This window comes from Heptranchias perlo, chromosome 21 (genome assembly GCF_035084215.1).
Source record: "Heptranchias perlo isolate sHepPer1 chromosome 21, sHepPer1.hap1, whole genome shotgun sequence".
Taxonomy (NCBI): domain Eukaryota; kingdom Metazoa; phylum Chordata; class Chondrichthyes; order Hexanchiformes; family Hexanchidae; genus Heptranchias; species Heptranchias perlo.
The window spans coordinates 10794006-10818521 of record NC_090345.1 but is presented as its reverse complement, the minus strand read 5'-3'; the positions used below and the strand labels follow the sequence as shown (position 1 = coordinate 10818521).

The 24516-nt window shown below is 40.7% G+C and overlaps 1 protein-coding gene across 1 annotated transcript in view; it reads left to right on the top strand.

Annotated features, from left to right (window-relative positions):
• Positions 1–24442, top strand: part of pdzd7a (PDZ domain containing 7a) — a 74112-nt gene extending 49670 nt beyond the window's left edge. Inside the window, exons 14-15 of the mRNA XM_068002699.1 lie at positions 4307–4407; positions 24040–24442. Coding sequence (XP_067858800.1) covers positions 4307–4407; positions 24040–24183 — 245 coding nt within the window. The 3' untranslated portion in view covers positions 24184–24442. The remainder of the gene's footprint in view (positions 1–4306; positions 4408–24039) is intronic.
• Positions 24443–24516: the final 74 nt, after the last annotated feature.

Here is a 24516-nt window from a genome sequence, read left to right as displayed (position 1 = left end):
TATCTAACTACCACATCTGACAATGAACATGTCTTTAAATAATTGCAATGGAAAGGCAGGAACAGACACATTTGCTCTATGACAATTTAGTGTGCTAAAATATACATATTTAAATATATAAAAATTGCAAAACTTTGGAGTTACAGGTTTTGAAACACAGGGTAAATGACCTTCCGGTTGGTTTCTTTGTGAAGGCATTTGTCAGTGACACAGCTAGTTTTAAAACTGCTGTCCAATGAAGTCATTTTCGTAGTTTCTGTACTAAATTTTCAGTATTTAGTTAGTACAGTGATACATTCTGCTTGGGGGAGTTAATATACCTTGTAAATTATCAGCAGATTTAATTTCTAATTACTTATCCACTGAATTCTGGGAGGTGTAATAAGTTACATTTTAAAGTATGAAATAGTCCATGGGAGATGAATTGCTTTATGAAATCATAAATACGTACTTCTTGGATACCTTTACAATGTCATTCTTCATAGCAACTAGAGCAGTTTTTCCCCTTAAGATAAAAGCAAAAAATGTTGGAAATACATAGTAAGTTCATTACCATCTGAAGAGAACTCTGATGAAGGGTCAACACTTCAAACTTTAAACACTTTTCTGTAAGTGGCTCTGTGAATTTAGGAAGAGGGATGAGAAGAGAGTCTCTGTGAACTGGAGGGAAGAGGTGAGGAGTGCCTTCGTGAATATAACCACAATAGTGTTCCATTTCTTTGCAGAAAATGACAGAACATCCCTACAGTATTTGCTACAATCTTATTCAATTTTCTGGTGGCCCAGACTATGGGATGATGGCTCCACACTGTAAAGTTGTCTTCATTATATGTTTGTAAGGTTATTACTTGCCTGCTCTCTGGGAGTAGGTAGGTACTAACCTTAAAAGAACACCCTAAAACTTCCATTTTCAGTCATAAGGTCAACACAGCTGGTGCTGTAAATTTGTAATTACTGCATGACCACATTTAACGTCACCGATTGAAATTACATAAGAAGGTAATCAAACTGTAACTACTTCCCTGCATATAATCATGATCAGGAATACAATGATCTTGGGCCCAAAATTCCTCAGGGATTCTGCTGGTTTGCCACTGTTACTCTGGCAAGAGACCAGCAGAAACCCTCAGAATGAGGCACAGATTCAGTTGCTTCAGATCTTCGCCGATATGGGAGCTTCCTAGTTGCTTTATAAGGGCAGAACCTCTGTCCGATCTTCACAAGGCAAATGACAGCCAGGGGGTAAAGCCAGGACGGGGGACTCCCTACACTGTTCTGCTCCTCAGGACCAAGCATATCAGTGGAAGCTGCTAAGCTTACTAAATGATGGGTGGCCTGGCCCCTCGAAGACCCAGAATCTTAGATTTTTGCCAATCAACCCCCTTGCTCAAGGCACGGAGGAGATCATAGTCAGAGTTGGGGTAGGGAGCCTGGGGAAATGCCTCCATGGGCAGGTGGGCACCAGAGCATTTGGCCAACATGGGCAGGTGGGCACTGGCGTATTCGGCCAACATGGGCAGGTGGGCATTGGAGAAGCACCCTTAGTGGCGTCTGCGCTCCCCTGCCTTCCCACTGACACAGGGATCACAATGGACCAAGGAATTTTGGAGCCCTTGTTTGGCTTATTACTTCATTATAATTTATAACAGTGCCATCCATGCCACATACAAACATTTACAAGTATGTCATGGCCTTTTTTCTTGAAGCTCTGATTGTATATTTCTTCCTACCATAGGTGCCATACTATTAGGTTTCCACCTTGTACCAAGTTTGGATTCCCCAAACTTCCATGACTTTTTAGTTGTTACTTTACTTCCCTACAGTTATTTTAGTTAAATGGTACCTGTTAGATTTGCTACTAAACCAAGATTCTAAGCTTTTAACATACTTGGTTTCTGTATCATAGTTGGTGATCCGGAAAGCAAACAGAATAATGGCCTTTATTTCTAGGGGGATGGAGTATAAAAACAGGGAAGTCATGCTACAACTGTACAGGGTGCTGGTGAGACCACACCTGGAGTACTGCGTATAGTTCTGGTGCCCTTATTTAAGGAAGGACGTACTTGCATTGGAGGCAGTTCAGAGAAGGTTCACTAGGTTGATTCCGGGTATGGAAGGGTTGTCTTCTGAGGAAAGATTGAACAGGTTGGGTCTATACTCATTGGAGTTTAGAAGAATGAGAGGAGATCTCATTGAAACATACAAGATTCCAAGGGGACTCGATAGGGTAGATGCTGAGAGGATGTTACCCCTCATGGGGGAATCTAAAACAAGGGATTTGGTCTCAGAATAAGGGGTCGCCCGTTTAAGACGGAAATGAGGAGGACTTTCTTCTCCCAGAGGGTCGTGAATCTTTGGAATTCTTTGCCCCAAAAAGCTGTGGAGGCTGAGTCATTGAATACATTGAAGGCCGAGTTAGACAAATTTTTGATCAGCAAGGGAGTCAAAGGATATGGGGAAAGGGCCAGAAAGTGGAGTTGAGGTAAAAATCAGATTAGCCATGGATCTCATTAAATGGCGGAGCAGTCTCGAGGGGCTACTCCTGCTCGTATCTCTTATGGTCTTATGGTGTGGTTTAACCATATTTTTGACGATCTTGAAATAAGTTTTGGTTTGAATTGTGTAACAAAGAGTTAATCTATTGTTATGTGCCTATGGATTCCTAGTGTGATCAATTGTGTGGGAGCACTTTCCTATAGTAAGTATTATTTTAGGAGTAAAGTGAGAACAAAATTGATACTGTATCAAAATTGGTACGGTATGTGGATTGCCACAAGGTGAGTCAGTCGCACCTCAATGACAGTCTTGAAGCACACACTCAAAAATGTAGCTGGATTTATTCCAAACCAAAATGGTGGGTAAATTTAGCTATGCACATAAGTACCTTGCTTTATTATCTACTTTTCTCAAGGGTTTGATCAGAAACAAACATGAGGAGAACTTCTCCCTCTTTTGTGATAGTCTCAAGTAAAGGTCCCCATCCCTTTAAATTTGACTTTCATGGAGTTGTTCATTGAGGAAAATCACATTGTTTTATACAGACAAACCTCTTAGTGGTCTTAGCAACCTGTTTATATGAACCCAATTCTTTTGTTATTGAAAAAGACCCTATATACAAATGATTTGTGGTACCATGAATTTTGTGCAGCAAGATTCTTTTTAGTTATCTCTGTTACTTACTAGCAGTGTAGTGGTTATAGTAGTGCACTGGTAACCCAGAGGTTGTAAATTCAAATGTCACCATAGGAAGTTGTGAAACTGAATTTAATAATTCTGGTAATCTGTGGGATGTTACCAGGAGAAAATTACCATGAAACTGTTGGGTCATTATAAAAACCTAACTGGTTCAGTAACAGGAACCTACCACCCCTCCCTGGTCTGGTCTAAATGTGGCTGCAGTCCCTTAATGCCCTCAGTGCAATTAATGATAGGCAATAAATACTGCCTTACCAGTGCTATCCGTACCCTGAAAACAAATAATAAAATGCTAAAATGTTTTGCTCTTCCACTGTTGAAACAAGGTTCAACAAAGGGGAATTAGATAAGTGCTTGAAAAAGAGGACTAGTAAACGGTACAATTTTTTTTTTAAAACCCTGCAATCCTGGAGAATTGAAACAAAAGTTGTAAATACACAGCAAGTCAGTCGGAATCTAATATTTCAAATAGAGCTCTTCAGAATTGAAAACTGAAAGATAAACATACAAATATTTTAGTGGAATAGAGAATAAAGGGAAGATGGGGAAAATAAAAAAAAACAGTTACTCCACTGTCAGAGAGAGGACGCTAATGAAACTTGCTTAAAAGAAGGCAGCAGGTTGTTAGTATAAAAGATTCTCAGTGTGAGAATGAAAGACATTTTTCCTTGGGTGGGCCTCTCGCCATCGTAGCTATTTGCATGTACTTTTGTTTTTTTAATGTCTTTCATTCCCTCACTGTTATGATCCTTTATGGTACCTAACAATCTTCTGGCTTTAAGCTGGTTTCAGATCATTTAACCCTTTAACTTCCTCCCTATGATTAGAGTATTGTTTTTTGATGTTTTCCCTCCTGCTTGTTCGTCTTTCAGTTTCAATTCAGAGGAAGAGTTCTGCTTGGAATATTAGAGCATGCAGGAGACTGAGGTTAGAACAGGTGGCTCGGGTTGAAAAACACAATGGTGGTCCAAATGGCCTATTTTTCTGCTATATAGCATCCTATGATTCTTACAAGTACACCAGTTTTTATGTTTATTTTAATGATTACATTTTTATCAATATTTGCATTGTAAGACTCAAACAATTGTACTGCTTTGACTTTTAACTATAGGAATCAGCATTTCGGGTGGTATTGAATCTAAAGTCCAACCTGTTGTGAAAATAGAGAAGATTTTCCCAGGAGGGGCTGCGTCAGTCAGTGAAGCTCTTAAGGTAATGTAATCACTGAACAGTTCTGGTTCCCTGCACAGGGATAAACTAAACCTGCAAGTCTATTGGACTTTTCTTTGAAAGATTGATGATACTTGTCTACAATTGCAGTGATGAGATAGATTACTAAAAAAGCTTATAGAATGCATAATCCCTTAGTAGAAATACATATTGCACCCGTTCTTCCATTCATTGGTTCTTTAAAAGATAAATAATTTTGCTTCAAATATTTACGGGGATTGTGGCATCCAGTTTTGACTCAAAAAAATTATATAACTCTTCCATTTTAGCCCTTACCCCATATGAATTGTTGGATGTTCTTTGTAATCCATATTCCACCAAAGGTGTCACAGAACTGCCCGTTAGAGTTGTTTATAGATGAACTCAATGGAAATAAAAATTGTGAGAGATGTAAAACGGGCTGTCGACTCGCTATCACCTGTTTTACACTATCGCACAAAGTCACAATCTACCCCTATTGCTGTTAAACAAAACTGGATATATTTTCTTGCACTTAATATCACCGTCTTTGGCCTTGATATCACCGTGCGCATACAATTTTTGATCAATTTTTAATTGGTAGTGAAGCGAATGGCTACAATTGAGTAAAATGATTTCCCCACTGTTAAGCCTGATGGTATTGAGTTAACACTGAAGGAACAGTATAAGCTAACCAGGGATAGAGCACTGAAGTTATTAACTGAATTTTCAAGTTTTTGTAGTGACAAATGGGCTAGAAGCCGATTTAACACGATAAACTGGTATCAGGCATCTAGAACAAAATCCAGGACCTAATGGTTTTTCTTACTCAACAGTCTTACTCCTTCATGTTATCCAACTGTGCTAGAAAACATAAAGGATAATAAGTTGTTTCTAATTGTTGCCATCTCGGGCAGCAACAACATCAGTTTTCATGTCTAAAACCAGGGGCATAATTTTTACTCCGAGCCGGGTACCCCATGCGTCCGCAGATATTCGCATGGGGAACCCGGAAGCGAATTGAGTGCGTCGCAATCTGCGATCGTAACTCAATTGAAGGTAAGTATTTCAGCTTCCGGGTTTCCCACGTGGCAGGCAGCCAGATTGACAGGCTTGCTGCCTCTTGGCAGTAAAAGGAGCTGCAAATCAGAGAGGAGGGGCGGGAGGGACAGAGAGATCATCGGAGGTGGGGGGTGTGGATAACATCGGAGTGGGCGGGGGGGGGGGTTCCAGCCAGCCACGGAGATCGGGGGTTCCAGCCAGCCACGGAGATCGGGGGTTCCAGCCAGCCACGGAGATCGGGGGTTCCAGCCAGCCACGGAGATCGGGGGTTCCAGCCAGCCACGGAGATCGGGGGTTCCAGCCAGCCACGGAGATCGGGGGTTCCAGCCAGCCACGGAGATCGGGGGTTCCAGCCGGCCACGGAGATCGGGGGTTCCAGCCGGCCACGGAGATCGGGGGTTCCAGCCGGCCACGGAGATCGGGGGTTCCAGCCGGCCACGGAGATCGGGGGTTCCAGCCGGCAACAGAGATCGGGGGGCAGGCGGCAACGGAGATCATGGGGGAGTGGGGGGAGGCCGATCGTGGGGGTCCTGTCAGCCAGGTGAGCTTGTTGGGCCTGGATGAAGCACTCCTGTTCCTCCGGGCCCACAAGCTGTGCAATAAATGCACTCACCTCATGGATCTGGCCCTTCCTGCCTGCTTTCACCTGACGTGATTCGGAAGTGATGGGAAACCCAAACACGTACGGTTAACTTAATTTTAATCTTCTAATACACAAAATGTTAAGTACCTCAAGTATCTGAATGACGTACATTTCCCTTTTTAGTATCGGCCCGCCGGCTTTAAGTGAGGGCGAGACTTCCTGGTGTCTCCTCTCCACACGCATACATACCTGCCTGGGTTAAACCCAGAAGTGGGCGAGTTGGAGCCGGATTGCGGTCCCGCTTTGAATACCTGTTATTTTAAACTCCCACCTGTTCTTGGGGGCTAAAATTTACCCCCAGGTCTTTTCTGATCTTGTCAGTTGCTTTGTGTTTAGAACCCCATCCCCCAGCTGTATCCTGAGCTGATTTTGCAAGGCTGTTTTTGGTAGCTAGTATCATTCAGGCAATGATTATACCCAGACTTTAGTTTTGTTTTCTTTGGGATATTGGTTGCTGGTGAGTTCTTTTATTTAGAAATAGCGGTACTGCTTATTTCACCTCTGTGTCTTATCATTAGCATTGCTGTAAAGAACTGAAAGGCATTGATTCGGCTTTTCCCATCGGGTTTAAATTAGTATTGACATTCAGCTTTCTAAACGTGAAAAATAAATCTGTCAATTAAAAGGGAACAGTACTCAATCAAACTGCTGCATAATCTTAATGTTCTAAAAGTTTGAAAACATAAAACACAGTAACGAGGGAGGACTGAAAGACACCAGTATGTGTTCAGTTATCTATTTCTCTTATAATATTCAGGATTACAGCAAAATGTCAATTATCCACCATAATGGGAGAGGACCCACCTGGAAGAGAATGGAAATTGGCAGATTACCAAGAGCCTCCAAATGAAACTGCTAATTGCTCTGAATTATGAATGTTCTGCCTCTCACCACCAGCCAGCCTCATTCCTCTCCATCACTTACATTGTCCTTGTCAGTAATAGTGGCTGGTGGTCCAACACTTGATCCATCAGTTGATCTGCTGGCTCATGGATCCACCTTCCATCCGTCCGTGTGCCTCCAGCTGCCAGACCTCCTACAGACTCGAGAAAGCTGGTCAAAACGCCCCGTGGCCACCAACAACTGGCTCCCAGCTACAGTGATAAGTCCACATGTGCCCACCTCCACCAATTCCATTGGCAGCTTTTGCAATGCTGACCACAGCAGAGCTGCCAATGGGGAACATTTTTGGCCAGCTAGCTCGGGTTTGTGGCAGGTCTGGTAGCTGTGATTACAGGAGGTTCACGGACACCTTGTAAGCTGCCAAAGCAGTTGACTGATCAGCTGTTGCAGTGTCAGATGATCTTACTAGCAGGAGGACCATTGTCGTATAATATTTAGTCTGATTATTTTGAGAGGAACAAAATTCCTAGCAGCCCAACTCTGCTGTTCTGACTTTTGAATGCTCTACCTCACCCTGCTTACCTGCCTCAGTCCATCTAGGAATACTCTTCTCCATTGTTCCTGTGAATATTCTCAGATAATTGAGAATTGAAAGCACAGATGGGAGCATGGATAATGGAGATCCCAATCCTTTTCTGTTAGAACTTAGTATTTTGGCTTTGAAGGTTGCACTGTTTCTCAATGGATATAAACAAAATAAGATCTACATATTTCGAATCATGCAATTACTCCATTGTTTCTAATAAAGAAATGGATTATTGTACTAACAGTCCCAGGCCTATAGGTAATGTTTTAAGGAAAGCAGATCAGTTCCAAAATTATATTTGTGACAACACAAATGAAAAGTGTGAAAGAAACATTTGCACTGCATTAAACATTTCAAACAAATTAATAAATGTGTATCATTGTTTCCTGTTAACCCCTTGATTGTAAAATATATTTTGTAGCTTTCCAATGATGTGCAAACTTTTGTGTAAAGTCTGCACAGATAATAATTTGTAAAGTTTTGTTGCTGTTTATTCTGAAGTAACTGAAAAAATGTAAAGAACATTGTTTTTTATGCAATTTTGGTGCAATGCTGATGCATTCTTCAAAGTGTGTAGAAGGTGAGGACAACTAAATATTTTCTTTGCACGTTTTCAAATTCTTTTACCACATGATTAGTTCCCCTCTTACCAGCTAGCCCCTGTCAACTGATGTTCTTGCTCCCTGCTAATGCACAATCAGACTTCCAACAGCAAACTTTCAACTTTGGCAATTAGGCCCCAACAGCAGTAAAACTTCACTGTAAATCCTTCACAGTGCTCCTCTCCTGATTCTCAACTTCATTGGGGTGGTCGTAAACCACCACTGAAGACACAGGCAATACCGCAGGAAGAACTTCGGCTGCCATGTCACCTCCCGTAGTAATCTGATCATTCTCTACTAGCCAGGTCTTTCCCCAGCAACAATATAATGACGACTGCTATCCATCCTTTCTCTGCTCCAATCTACAGACTTACCTGAAACTCTTGCAGTAAAAGCAAACCCTGGCTAAAACCACCAAAGAACCCTAGATCACTGGCAACCCTGGTCCCATACATCTTGGCAATCATGGGCCCCTTCCTCTCAATAACCCCAAAGCACAAGCACTCAAATGGCCTCAAGCCACCCAAATGGTACCACTCAAATCCAGGACTATAACTAAAAGACAAGCCTGACCTCACTGTTGACACGCTGCTGGAACCAAACTTCCCTACAATGATGTTTCCCAGGTTAGTCTGCCACCCTTCCATCTCCAGTTCCCACTCGTCTTCCAATCCCAGTCCCAGCCACTCACACTTCCAACTACCCCACTATCCCCACAACCTTATTGCAATGTGTCCTCTCTGTTCCCCCTTTCTCCGATGCTACTCCTCTGCCAATCTCCTTAGCGGCCATCTAAGACTTGAGTCCCTTCTATATGGCCCCACGGATTCCCTCTGCTCTAACCTTCACAGTGCACTCTGCAGCACTGCAGTCTCTCCCAAAGTAGCAATGTATACTACCTCATTGCCCTCTCCTGATGCACTCACTACCCACTCTGTTTTGTATAGGTAAACTTTTCTTACCGCCATTCCTTTCCTCTCGCCACTCCCCCTGCCCCTCCCACTGGCCTTGTTAATTTTTCCACTGTGGGTCACACTATAAAATGTCCTCTGCCTTGCAAATAAAATCCTCTCCATCCATGACATCAACCTGGGTGAGTCTATTACCATCTTGGGCCTGACCAAAGCATAGCTCACAGTGACTCCTGTCCCCTCATCAAGGCTTTCCCACTTGGCTACATGTTCCACCGTGTTTCGCAATTAAACCACCATGGCTGTTGTATGACTGTCATCTCCGGGTCCCACCTTAGCCTGTTCTTTTAATTTCCAGCTTCTTCTCATTCGCACAACTAATCCTTTACCAACCTTCCTGCCTCTCCTTTAAGATCCTCATTGTTTATTGCCTTCCAAAGTTCCTTGGAGATTTTCTCGCTCAATATTTGCATCAAGCGACTCCTATCATAAGTGACTTCAGTCTATGTCTAAATTCCTCTTATCACTTCTTCTCTGACTTCTCCACCCTAAAGTCTTCTTTCAGCTTCACCTTGCACATCACTCACATCCAAGGCTGCCCCCTCAAACTTGCTATCATGTAGAACCTTGCCACCTCCAAGATGTCCTGACAAGGTCATTTCTGGGAACATACTCATTTCCTTTGTTATCCACAGATCGCTGTCCACCCCAACCCCTTTACCATCATCCATTGCCCCTAGAAAGAAAACACCTTCATCTTTCCTCTCTAGCATCCTATCCAACTCCCTCCCCTCTGACCCTCCAAGTGACCTTGCTACATTTGTTGACTTACTCAACAGCTCCTCTGCTTCCGGTGTTGACACCTTATCCCCACCAAATTGCTCACAGTCTGCCTTTCCTTCCCTTGGTACAACATCTGACACCATTCACTCATGACTTTTCTACTGAACAATCTCTAGAATGAGCTCAATTTCCTCCAGCTAAACGTTTGGAAAACCAAAGCCACCATTTTTGGCCCATCACAAACTCCGAACTCCTGCCACCAATTACATCCCCTTCCTCGGTTACCATCTCAAGCTGAACTAGACTGTTTTCTACTTCGGCATCCTACTCGACCCGAGCCTCACAAAGATACTCCTCCTGGCCCTACAGAAATCTTCCGGCCTGCTGCTGGTCCTTCCATTCTCCCCTCAGCCACCCCTGCAGTTTAAGCAAGCACTTCTGGCTCAACTCCATGGAGGAGTTGCCAGATTCCCGCTGCGCCCCCCCCCCCCCCCAACACTCCAATCGGCGAGCTGCCCGTCAGACCTCGTTAAACACTGGCACCTGTCCAATATTGTAGATCACACCTGACCATGAAAATAGTTTGGGCCTCCCGTCAGTGTCATCGGACGGGCATAGTGGGCACCCACTATATAAACAAAATGTATTATTGAGATTAAGACTGTTTTAGAAATATGAATCGATACACTTTGAACATAAGAACATAAGAAATAGGTGCAGGAATAGGTCATACTGCCCCTTGAGCCTGCTCCGCCATTCAATCAGATCATGGCTGATCTTCAACCTCAACTCCACTTTCCCGCCAGATCCCTAAATCCCTTGATTCCCCTAGAGTCCAAAAATCTATCGATCTCAGTCTTGAATATAATCAACGACTGAGCATTCACAGCCCTCCAGGGTAAAGAATTCCGAAGATTCACAACCCTCTGAATGAAGAAATTCCTCCTCGTCTCAGTCCTAAATGTCCGACCCCTTATCCTGAGACTATGTCCCCTAGTTCTAGACTCTCCAGCCAGGGGAAACATCCTCTCAGCATCTGCCCCGTCAAGCCCTCTCAGAATCTTGTACATTTCAATGAGATCACCTCTCATTCTTCTAAACTCCAGAACATATAGGCACATTCTACTCAATCTTTCCTCACAGGACAACCCTCTCATCCCAGGAATCAATCTAGTGAACCTTTGTTACATCGCCTCTAAGTATATCCTTCCTTATGTAAGGACACCAAAACTGTATACAGTACTCCAGGTGTGGTCTTACCAAAGCCCTGTACAATTGCAACAAGACTTCCTTACTCTTGTACTCCAAGCCCCTTGCAATAAAGGCCAACGTAGCATTTGCCTTCCTAATTGTTAGCTGTACCTGCATGTTAATTTTCTGTGTTTCATGTACAAGGACACCTAACTTAATAGTTTCTCACCATTTAAAAAAAATTCCGTTTTTCTATTCTTCCTACCAAAGTGAATAACCGCACATTTCCTTACATTATACTCCATCTGCCACCTTCTTGCCCACTCACTTAACCTGTCTATATCCCTTTGCAGACTCTTTGCGTCCTCCTCACGGCTTACTTTCCCACCTAACTTTGTATCATCAACAAACTTCAGATTACATGAATAAACATTTGTTTGAACTTTTTTCTGGTTCATTATAGCTCTGAATCACTTGTTTTGAATTACTGTTTTCTACCCCACTCTAGCTAATTTGTTATTCTATATATATATGGTATGTATAAGAGTAAGGAGGTCTTGCTGCAATTATATAGAGCTCTGGTGAGAACACACCTGGAGTACTGTGTACAGTTTTGGTCTCCTTACCTAAGGAAAGATATACTTGCCTTAGAGGGAGTACAATGAAGGTTCACTAGAATGATTCCTGGAATGAGGGGGTTGTCCTCTGAGGAGAGATTGAGTAGAATGGGCCTATATTCTCTCGAGTTTAGAAGATTGAGAAGTGATTTCATTGAAACGTATAACATTCTGAGAGAGCTTGACAGGGTAGATGCTGAGAGGCTGTTTCCCCATGCTGGACAGTCTACAACTAGGGGTCATAGTCTCAGGATAAGGGGTCGGACATTTAGGACTGAGATGAGGAAAAATGTCTTCACCCAGAGGGTTGTGAATCTTTGGAAGACCATAAGAGATAGGAGCAGGAGTAGGCCATTCGGCCCATTGAGCCTGCTCCGCCATTCAATGAGATCATGGCTAATCTGATTTTTAGCTCAACTCCACTTTCCCGCCTTTTCCCCATATCCTTTGACTCCCTTGCTGATCAGAAATGTGTCTAACTCAGCCTTGAATGTATTCAATGACTCAGCCGCCACAGCTTTTTGAGGTAACGAATTCCAAAGATTCACGACCCTCTGGGAGAAGAAATTCCTCCTCATTTCCGTCTTAAACGAGTGACCCCTTATTCTGAGATTATGCCCCCTAGTTTTAGATTCCCCCATGAGGGGTAACATCTTCTCAGCATCTACCCTATCGAGTCCCCTCAGAATCTTGTATGTTTCAATAAGATCTCCTCTCATTCTTCTAAACTCCAATGAGTATAGACTCAACCTGTTCAATCTTTCCTCATAAGGCAACCCTTCCATACCCGGAATCAACCTAGTGAACCTTCTCTGAACTGCCTCCAATGCAAGTGTGTCCTTCCTTAAATCTCTACCACAGAGGGCTGTGGATGCTCAATCGTTGAGTATATTCAAGATTGAGATCAGTAGATTTTCGGACACTAAGGGAATCAAGGGATATGGCGATAGGACGGGAAAGTGGAGTTGATGTAGCCATGATCTTGTTGAATGGCGGAGTAGGCTCAAGGGGCCATATGGCCTACTCCTGCACCTCTTTCTTATGTTCTTATTGTGGATGTACTGGATTTTCACATCTATCGAATGTTTAAAGAACGAAGTTCATTGTTAGATGATATGACGATAAATAGTTGCTTTAGCTTAATCATCGCTTGTAGTTAGTAAGTCAAACATAGGCTGCCTCAACAAGAATATGTGATCACACTGATGTGAGAATGATGTGACAGCATATTAAACTGTCAACTATTTCATTGGCTACCATCAACAAAGAAGTGTTGTCCAGAGTGCGGCTCCAACTTAGCTATTGGAACCAAATACTTTTTGCAAGCTGTAGTTCTCTTTCAATAACCAAGAAGGAGTCATTGTGAACAATAGTTGTTCTGTAAGGAGACCTTTGTTTGAATTTTGTACAACATAATTAGTCTCTAATTGACTATCCTGATCCATTGACCGGTTACTTAATTAAAAATACAGTAGAGGTAATTCACAGTCACATTGAAAGCCAAGTAAAATGTGAATTAGCAAAGGGGATGGATTGAATATCAGAGTACATACAAGTTTAATAAGAAAACTCCAATTTAGAATACTAATTTCATTAATTGAAATATATATCTCTACCAAAAAAATCTTCACAAATGTTGGAATTTAAAAGAAATATCTAGTTAATTGTAATATTCTTACATCAGTAATTGTTTTTCAGATGTGTTAATCAGATGCGAATTGTGCCTAATGACACAGCAATAGTTTGTTTTCAGTTTATGGTGCATGACTGATGCATAGTCTGTGATATGACTCCAAACACTTTTAAAGCATTTTATTCCTATCAAGGAACTATTGGGAAACAAAAGGGTCCAAGATAACAAGCAAATTCAAGGACATACCTAGGGATGGTGACGCAATTCCTTAGAAAGGTGAAAAAAAGCTCATAGTATGAATAAGCCCGTCTCCGTTTCATATACTTCCCAGGTTCCATTGTATCCATCTTTATTCTATAATGCTTTATATTTAACAAAGTCAGACAGTTACTAACATTGAGATTTTATTTAAAGAAAATAGCAAGGCTGATTGCTAACTTCCTGAAATAAGTAGAACTACATTTAGATTTTACAATGAGTTATCCATTACTTTTAAAAATCAACTCAATAAGTCTTACTTGAAAAAAAGCAATAGTCAATAGGGCTAGAGTCTGTATGAGCAACATTTCCTGCTTACACTGCGCTATATGTTTCCATCTGCATGTCCGGACACTGCTGAACACTTGGCTTGGACGAGAATGCACTGAAAATTTGTATATTCAGTAAGGCTAGTTAAAAAATGTGTATTTTTTTTAAAAATGATTAAGAGATTTCTTTTAGTCTATTCAGTAGTCTGAATGAAGTTCTCCTAACTTTTTTTCTTAACTTTGAGTGATGTTTATCCAATCTGGCACCAGCCCTGCATGTCAAATAGCCTAGCCTATTTTTTAATGCAGTTTCACCTCTAATAAGATCAAAGTCAAATCTGTTATTTTAATGCAGTTTCATTTTGAATAAGCTGCTTGAAGATGAGCTGTCATTTGACAAAATATAATTCATCTCATGAGGGCTGCATTGCTAGTATAGGAATGTTGGCAAAAGTAATGGGAAAGGAAGAAATCAGCTAAGAATCCAGCATAGAGTAACTGGAGAGAAACCTGTAAATGCTGTAATACATGAAATACTTGCAGCACCATGTTACTTTGCCAAACATTAACAACTTCTTACATCCAAAAAAAGGAAGTAGGATTTGGGTCACATTTTACAGTAGGCAAAGTCAAAAAGGCAAAAACAAAGTTTCTGCTGCTTTAGATGGGATAGAGAACTTACTTTCCTTTGTTACCTCTAGACTTGACTATTCCAATGCTCTCCTGGCCTCCCATCTTCCACCCTCCATAAATTTGACCTCATCCAAAACTCTGCTACCTGTATCCTAACTCGCACTAAGTCCCGTTCACCCATCACCCCTGTGCTCACTGACCTAGATTGGCTCCCGATCCGGGAACGTCTCGATTTTTAAAGTTCTCATCCTTGTTTTCAAATCCCTCCATGACCTCGTCCCTCCCTATCTCTATAACCTCCTTCAGCCCTCCAACCCTCTGAGATCTCTGCGTTCGTCCAATTCTTGCCTCTTGCGCATCCCTGATTTTAATCGCTCCACCATGGGGGGCTGTGCCTTCAGCTATCTAGGCCCTAAGCTCTGGAATTTCCTCCCTAAACCTCACCGCCTCTCTACCTCTCCTACTTTAAGATGCTCCTTAAAACCTACCTCTTTGACCAAGGTTTTGGTCACCTGTCCTAATATCTCCTTCTGTGGCTCGGTGTCAAATTTTGTTTGATAACATTCCTGTGAAGCGCCTTGGGACGTTTTACTACGTTAAAGGCGCTATATAAATGCAAGTTGTTGTTATTGCTGTTGTTGTACATTATCTTATTTGTAACATACAGTTTCAAAGTAACAAGCTTTGAAAGTAATGTAATACTCACCTTAAATACAGACTTCGTTTAAACTAGTTTTAAAAGGTTTTTTTAAAATTTATGAATTGTATTTCTGACTTTATTTGCGTGCTTTAATCTCCATGAGTGACGCAGATCCATCAATATGTCAATTATACGCTGTAAAATCTAAAATACGCAATAAATTATTTAGTCTGGAAGAATTCCATGGTTGATATAGTATTGTCTTTACCTTTCAACAATTTGATGTTCAAATGATATTGAAATTATAGCGTGGGAGGCTACTATACAAAGACTGAATACATTCATTTGAAATTCCTCTCTCTACTCCAGAGGCATTAACCTATTTAAATAGATTAACATCTCTGATAAAATAGAGAAGAGGGAAATTTCAGATGAACAGATTCATTCTCTCGCATCCCACGGCATAATTTCAGGCCCATTGTGTTTTATGATTTGATAATTATTCTGCAATCATGTATCACATTGGTATTATTTTGCATGTCTAAACAGTTTGTACATTTGTGAATGTGCTATATCAATGTGAACTCTGCAGCAGCCGATTTACACATTGGAAAATAGGGTTGGATGTAGCGTAAGATTAAGCTGTATGTCCAACCATCCAATAAATCGCTTATCAGCCTTCCAAGTGTGCCAGCTTGTTATTATGTAGTAAAAGGTTTGTGCAGCAATGATTTTCTGTTGTTAGATATCTTATGCATTTTGTAAATACAGTGTCATCTCAGATTTATGAAACGTGTTTATACTCCTGCGATTCAATATTGGACTCCTGAAAATGTGGCAAATTTTGAAAATTTCAAAATTCTGCAGCTAACATTTCTAATCATTACTAGTTGATATCACATGGATTATAATTTGAGAACGATCCAAATATTTTAAATTTCAAAAAAGATGCAATGTATTCTAAAGCACTTAATGCCTTATGTAATGTAAATAGAATGATACTTATGAGACTATTTAGCAGATCAATCCTATCATAAACCTTGATTATATACCCTAATCATTACATTGTCGCTTGTAGATTATCATAGTTTCATAGTAGCTACAGCACTGGAGGAGGTAATTCGGCCCATCGTGCCTGTGCCGGCTCTTTGAAAGAGCTATCCAATTAGTCCCACTCCCCTGCTCTTTCCCCATAGCCCTGTAAATCTTTTCCCTTCAAGTATTTATCCAATTCCCTTTTGAAAGTTACTATTTAATCTGCTTCCATCACCCTTTCAGGCAGTGCAGTCCAGATCATTACAACTCGCTGCGTAAACAAATGTTTCCTCATGTCAGTTCTGGCTGTTTTGCCGATCACTTTAAATCTGTGTCCTCTGGTTATCGGCCCTTCTGCCACTGGAAACAGTTTCTCCTTGTTTACTCTATTAAAACCGTTCACGATTTTAAACACCTCTATCAAATCTCCCCTTAACCTTCTCTGTTCTAAGGAGAACAACCCCAGCTTCTCCAATCTCCCCACATAACTAAAGTCCCTTATCCCTGGTACCATTCTAGTAAATCTCTTCTGCACCTTCTCCAAGGCCTTGACATCCTTCCTAAACTGTGGTGCCCAGAATGAACACAATAATCCAGCTGAGGCCAAACCAGTATTTTATAAAGTTTTAGCATAACTCCTTTGTTTTTGTACTCTATGCCTCTATTAATAAAGCCCAGGATCCCATATGCTTTTTTTAACAGCCTTCTCAACTTGTCCTGTCACCTTCATGTGCACGCCCAGGTCTCTCTCTTCCTGCGCCCCCTTTAAAATTGTATCATTTAGTTTATATTGCCTCTCCTCATTCTTCCTACCAAAATGCATCACTTCACACTTCTCTGTGTTAAATTTCATCTGCCATGTGTCTGCCCTTTTCACCAGTCTATCTATGTCCTCCTGAAGTCTGTTACTATCCTCCACATTGTTTACTACATTTCCAAGCTTCATGTCATCTGTAAACTTTGAAATTATACCCTTTATACCCAAATCCAGGTCATTAATACATATCAAAAAGGGCAGTGGTGCTAATACTGACCCCTGGGGAACACCACTGTATACTTCCCTCCATCTGGAAAACAACCGTATACCACTACTCTCTGCTTTCTGTCTCTTGGCCAATTTTGTGTCCACGCTACCATTGTCCCTTTAATCCCATGGGCTTTAATTTTGCTAAAAGGTCTATTATGTAGGACTTTATGAAATGCCTTTTGACAATCCATAATCATAACATGAACCGCACTACCCTCATCAACCCTCTCCGTTATTTCATCAAAGAACTCAAGCAAGTTAGTCAAGCATGATTTTCTTTTAACAAATCCATGCTGACTTTCATTTATTAGCCCATACTCTAAAAGTTTCCCCACCACCGACATTAGGCTGACTGGCCTGTAATTGCCGAGTTTATCCCCCTCCCCTTTTTTGAACAGGGGTGTCACATTTACAATCCTCCGGTCCTCCAGAAATTATATTTTCCTACCACACCTCCCCGCATACCAGCCTCCAATGTAGTTCTCGTGTAAAGTGTCCTTTAAGAAAAAAGAGTTTTGCATATCATAGCTGTATGAATTTGGACATAATCACTTGAACTATCTGAATTCTTTATAATTAATGTTGACTGTAGATAAATGCTTGCTTGATTGAAGCATAGAAATTCAATATACCAAATCACTGTCTAATGTGCCAAACTCCATTCATTTTTCTTGCTACAAATCTGGTATACCAAACCCTTCTCCATTTGCTTCTATGCAAGAGATTCTCAATTCAAGCTTAGCTCTTCAATACAAAATCCTGATCCAAGCAGAATTCTGGATTACTCACCCTAAATCTCTCTGTCTTGCTACCTCTTTCTCCTCTTTAAAAGCCTCTTCAAAACTTACCTCTTTGATCATGTGTTCGGTCACCTCGCCTAACGCTTGTCCCTCACTGCCTGATGCCCATTTTTGGCTCTCTGAATTGCTTTGGGTTCTTTGGTTGCGTTAAAGGCACTAATGTAAGTCGTTTTAAGATTCCCAATTAACCAAAGTTTAATTCTCAACCTATTAAACAAATTGGTCCAATCTCAATTTTACTTGGAGATAGCAGAAGGTTTTGGTACTCTAATCACTTCTGCATAAAATGTGAATGTTTTCAGATCTTGTTTGGATTAAATTACTTAATGAATGATTTAAATGGGTTTAATATAAATAATTTACATATTTCATTTTTTTCATCTCAAGTTTATAAAATCTCAATTCCACCATAACCTTTCTCAGCAAATTAATTACACGTTATCAAAGCTCAATTGTGCAGCCACATGTTCACAGAATAACCTCAGGAAGTAAGATTGTATTATATCTCTATTTCTAAAGGGCATATCTCCAAAACCTCACCTTTCATGTTACAACCTGGGATTTCAGAAGCAACCGCAACTTGCATATATTGAACAGGAGAAAATGAACATCAAGTGGGAGGAAAGAAGCAGGTAGTATAGAGTTAATGGCAGGACTGAAAGACAGTTGAAACCTTGAGTAGGAAGGGAGCAAGGAAGGCAGAGGGATTTTAGGAAGGTGTTCTTGGGCATAGTGGCTGAAAGAATGGCTGCCAATGGAGAAAACAGGATGGGCAGCAGGGAATAAAGAGTGAAAACGGGTACATGGAGATGACGGAAGTCACTGAGGTGGGATGGAGTGAGACTATGGAGGCATTTAAAGGTTAAGACAAGGATCTTGAAGTCCATTTATAGGGGCATAGGGAGTCAGTGGAGCCCAGCAAGGACTGGGATGATGGAGGTTCAGGGCTTTGAGTGAGTGAGGACACAATCAGGAGCATTCTGAAAGAGTTGTAGTTTGTGGGGGTGGAAATGGAAAGGCTCGCTAGGAGATCATTAGAAAAATTCAGCCTTGAGGTGATTAGAGTTTTGGCAGTAGTGGCGAAGAGATAGAGGCACAGATGGATGATATTGCAAAGGTGGAAGAAGGTGATATTGGTGACCGAACAAATGTAGGGAAGGAAAGCAGTAAACCGTCACTCGTGATTGGTCAACATTATTTGCCACATTCTCATCATCTGTCCTAGAGGTAGAACATAGATACAAATCGCAGATGGACGTGCCCTTATTTTTTATAAATAATGAATGCAGGTTGAATCACTTAGCTTCTGTGTGTGCAGTTTAATGAACTCTGCATGTGAGTATGATAGATTACAGTTTATTAACAAAAGAAGAATGATTAAATATTTCTATATTATTCATGAAGTTAATTTTATGCAGTGTAATTTTAACAGTTTATTATGTAGTAGAGGATATATTGCTTAATTACTGTGAGCCCATTCGCTTGCAGGTGTAGAGTTATTACTCCCAGAAGAGACATAAACTGTGTCAACAGTAGAGACTGTCAGACTAAGGTTTCTTGAAGGACAGGGATAAGTTCACTAGCGTTAGTATTGGGTAGAGAACCTTAAATAACCATGCAATTAAAACTGACAGAAGCAATGTCTAATGTATAATACATTTAAAATAATATTCTGTCCAAGTAGAGAAGTAAAAAGGGCAGAGTAAAGAATGAAAACACAAATAATACTTTTTTAACTGCAGAATATAAATGGGGCTCTCAGGACTCATATCCACATGCAGTAACTTGATCAAATGGAGAGCTATTCAGTGAGGTAAAATTACCTCACTGCTCGCAATTAAAAGATTAGATTAAAATGATAATGTCAGTGGATGTTAGCTAATTATAACTGTTGGGAAAGGGAGATAACAGCCCTGCAGCATCCCATGGGGATCTGTGGCTGTCGGGAACCTGAACTCTCTTTGAAGAATCATTACACTGTATATGTTTGCCTGAAAGAGGAAAATGACATTGCATTGTTTGATGTTCATGGCTGGTATTTACTCGTTGAAAATCTGATAATCCTACCGCACTTGTCACAGCTGTAGTATTTAGATGTGGTTAAAGCTGACCACAGAGTCATGACTTGAATTATCAAAGTCTTGGTCCAGACTAAAATTTGCATGCAGTTACTGCATTCAGTTAACTCTATGCTGCATGCTTAAAAAAGCTGTTTCCTTTAATTTGACATTGTCAGCATTGCAGTCGTATTTCTAACATTCTGCCTTTAGATCATTAAAAAAATTACTGAGCTTGTACTGTGCAATATTAGAGTATGGATCATAAACACTTTTGTACAAAATTCCTTTATCTGTTTCTTCAACAGAAGCATTAATCCATTTACTTTAAATGGGTTTAAATAGTGGACAAAGAATTTCATATAAATTTGTTAATCATTCATAAATTAATGTCACACAATGTCATTTCAAAGCCAAATGAATCTTAACACACCTATTAAGGCTATCTTTTTCAACAGATTCAGTAGGAGTGTTTGTGGGGAACTGCAGCTGGATATTCCTGCCCAGCTGGAGCCTGATCCCATTTCCTAAGCAGTTCATGGTTTGATGACAGATGTGATTGTATCATTGTCACATCTGTTACTCTACTTGATTGAGAGAATACAAGGATAGAGGCAGGACTGGTTGGGATGAAGAACCAGGACGTAACCCTTTAGCAATCATTATGCTACCTGTTGCAAGGTTATCCTTGGTCCAGGCAAGGAGTGATGGGGGGAGTGTTATGTAGTGACCAGTAATTTTAACGGCAAGAAAAGTAGCTATAATCACTGGCTCTAAGTCCAGTGACCTGTTCTATAAATTGAAATCTTTGAAATCTGCAACTGCTTTTTATTCCCATCGTTCCTCATTTCACTCCCCCAGAGTAGATGCATAATCTTTACAGCCCTCAAGCAGACAGGGAGAGACAACAGGAGCACTCAGGTGGGCGGATGCAGAGCCACAGTCACGGCAGGACTTGCTTTGCTTTGATTTTTCTGAGTTTTTGGAGGCAATTTTCAACTGACAGCCACCCGTTTCTTGCCTGAAGAAAGGCAGTCAGCAATTGAAAATCAGTGTATGACCTCGGTTTCTTGTTGGTGATTGTGTAAGTTTTATTGCAATAATCTCTTTTCATGGTACACTCTCATAAGCACAGTTTTTTAACTTTGATCTTGTAATGAAAAACATACATGTAAAAATGATTGGCGAAAGCATCCTACAATTTTAAGCACATGCCTGCTTTTATTTTGGTCTGAGGTGTCCTTGGGTATTTGTTACTTGAGATAGCTCATGGAAAGCCTTCCCTATTGAAGCAATAGCATTGTATTGAAAAGATTTTTACTTATGAATCAGAAATAATTATGGAAATTGGCATCTTTACCCACCAGCTTCTTTGTGCTACGCATAGTGTAGCCCATCTGTCACTGTGTTTACTGATGCAGTTTCACATCCCTTGTTTTAATGAAGAAAACTGAGTCACTAACAAATTAAATTGATGAAATGAGATTTGTTTTTGCTGTGAGAATTACAGTATGTCTGAGCAATTATGATATGGAGGAAGAAACCATGCACTAATGGACATGGGCCAAGTTCCAAGTTAGGCTTTTTGGTTGATTTAAGGACAAGATGGGAAATAGGAATTTTTTTTGATGATGATCGTGGATGGTTTGTAAGCAGTATTATGAAAAGTTGTGGTTTGCCCTGCAGCCCTCTTTGTTTGTCATTTCACATTTAATGGATTACAAGTTGCTGTGCAGAAAATCTCATTTACTCTGGCACAATTCATTCTGCCTTCAAGGATACCCTGTTAACAAATACCAACAATTTAAAAAAAAAATATATATATATATATATAAATTCTCTACTCCTTTACTTTAAAATGCCTAGAGCTCCTTCTTAAATTAAACAGCACTGCCCATTGTGAGGAACAGTACATCATAGTAAATGCCCACGGTAAAAGAATGTGCAGTGTAGATTATAGTAATTTTAGTTGAGTTTTTCCAGACCAAATGCATTTTTGCCAGAAAGATTGGGTACCTCTCTCAGGAGGGACATAAAGTGGTTTCATTCTGGCCCCGTAATCATTCACTATGTCTGTCAGAAGTTCATTTTTTTTTTCTTTTTTCACCAATTTTCTCCCTTCCTTCCTCCTCTTCTGAAAGCATTGAGTCATGATGTCCTCTGGTACCATCCCCAGTAGTTATTCTTAATGCATGAGCCTCGATTGCGAGGGTTAGATTTTCCTTTTCCTGTGCCCACTAGGTTGGGGCAGGACCTCTACCCTCCACCCCAACCTCACCATGATCGCGGCCTAGTTTCTTGGGCCAGGGGTCATTAGCTATTCCTGGCAAACTCCCAGCAGGATCTCTACCAGCAAATGGAAGCCTGGCAGGAGTCCTGAGGGAAATGGCAGTGGTGCTGCAGAGGGTGTACCCTGTCCTCACTGGTAGTTATCCCTTTCCCACCTGCCACATGGATCTGGGTGGCTATTCCTGTCGAACCCCTGGTGAAGCCTGGTGGAGGTCCCTGGGATGGCAACAAGAAGGATCTGAAGTCTCCTGATGGAAGGAGAGAACCTTATAGCGTCCTCCTCTCCCTCCATTTCACTCCCAGCACTTACCTCAGTATCAGCTGAGGCCTTCGGTGGGGCAGTTGTTCCAATCTTTAGGATTCTTCTGTCCCTTTAATGTGGCTCCCTCTTCTTCTGCTGCAGTGAGGCTACTTATACTACAACCCAATATATTTGGGGACACAGAATAGTCCCTTATCAGTGAAATCATCGGCCCTGCTTGATATATCTGTGAACAACAAACTGGCCGGCATTGCATAGTCCCTGCATAACCTGGAAAGAACCTGAAGGACTGCAGTTCTGATAAAAATTAAGCATTTTTGTCAAAGATTTAGCTTGACACTTTTTTTTTAGTAATTTTAATTATGGAGAATGTTTCAGCTCAGTTTCTTATATTTGGAGCAACAATTTGTCAGTTTGTCTGAGAGACAAGTGTCTGAGGAAGGGGGGAAAGCACTTAATTCAAATACAAACATGCTGTGTGATTTCTTTAAATATGTGTTTGATGGGCAGCTGCTTTTAGGTTTAAATAACCAACCGTCATTTAAATTCATAAAGCCTGGTCACCATCTCAGAAGTATTTGAGTTTACCCTTTCCAAGTTGGTGAGTTTGATCTGGAACATTTGAAGACAATTTGTCTACAACTTAGGAAAAAAGTTAGTTAAGATAAATAACTCCCGTAATTGATGAAAGAAAGGAAAAGGATTCACTACATAAGAAAATTGATTACACTATCGTTCTAGCACAACAGTTATGAACTACTTATTTTTTTACTGTAAGAGGAGATAGAAGTTTGACAACTCCTGTAAGATATGTTTTGTTATTGCTATTGTTTGCTGCTCTATTACTATTTGGCAATTAAAGCCTTAAACATGTTCTGGTGGAGTGTTATTCTGCTGCCTTATTAAGACAAGGTAGATTCCAGGATAGAGCTAATCAGTGAAGTAATGTAAAAAGGGTTGCCGGTTCGTTATCCTGGGTGCACTGCAATATTTTGCTTAGATAACAGGGTAAGTGAAAACACTCTTGAACACAAAAGGGAACTAGGGCTTACTGAGAGCTGTCTGAAACACAGAAACTAAATATATCAATTTCAATAAAAAGGATAAAAGAACCCAAAAACATAACAGCGATCAAGTTGACAGCCACTAGCAGTGATTCCCCACTCTCTCCTCTTTGGCAAACTCCTGCCCTCAGGCTCAATCGGAGCTCGCCATGCGTAGATAATTAGAGCAGATCCTGGAAAGTCTGGCAGGGTCAGCTCTATTGAACTTCAGTGAGTACAGTGCTCCCTGAACTCTGATCCTGCCATTTCAGCACCAGGACTCGAAAATCTCCATTAATGCTCCTTTAACAAAAATGCCAGAATGGCAGCGCACATTACTAGTTCTTAGCTGATACTTCAGTGGAGGAGTGTTCTTCCATAAATGTTCTTTAATTCCAGATGCTGTTTATTGGGAACCAGGTGAACAAACAGTATTGAGCAGTAATTGTGATGTTTTCTTCCCTTGTTGCAGGCTGGTTATGAATTGGTTTCAGTTGGTGGAGATAGCTTACAAAATGTCACACACCGACAAGCAGTGGATATAATCCGTCGATCCTACAGTAACAAATCCTTGGACCCAATGGTGTTCGTGGTTAAGGTACCTAAGAGCAGCTGAAGACTAAAGCTGTCAGGACTATGAAAGACCTTTGATATATAATTCCTCATGACCACACAATACAGACAATTCATTTGAAACCTGTAAATCACTTTACTTCATCCTGGAAACTTTGATTAGCAAGAACCATACTGATTTTAAAAACAATTTACAAAATATTTCGTACAGTGGATGGACACTGTTGTTTTCTATATTATTTATAATAAGTGAATGGATCATTACTCTCTATGCATACAGAATTTTACACAGATCGTTCTTCAGCAGATGGTCCGTAAATCATTTTATGGAAAGCACATTCATTGTCATTTTTCATGTCAAAATACAAGAATATGA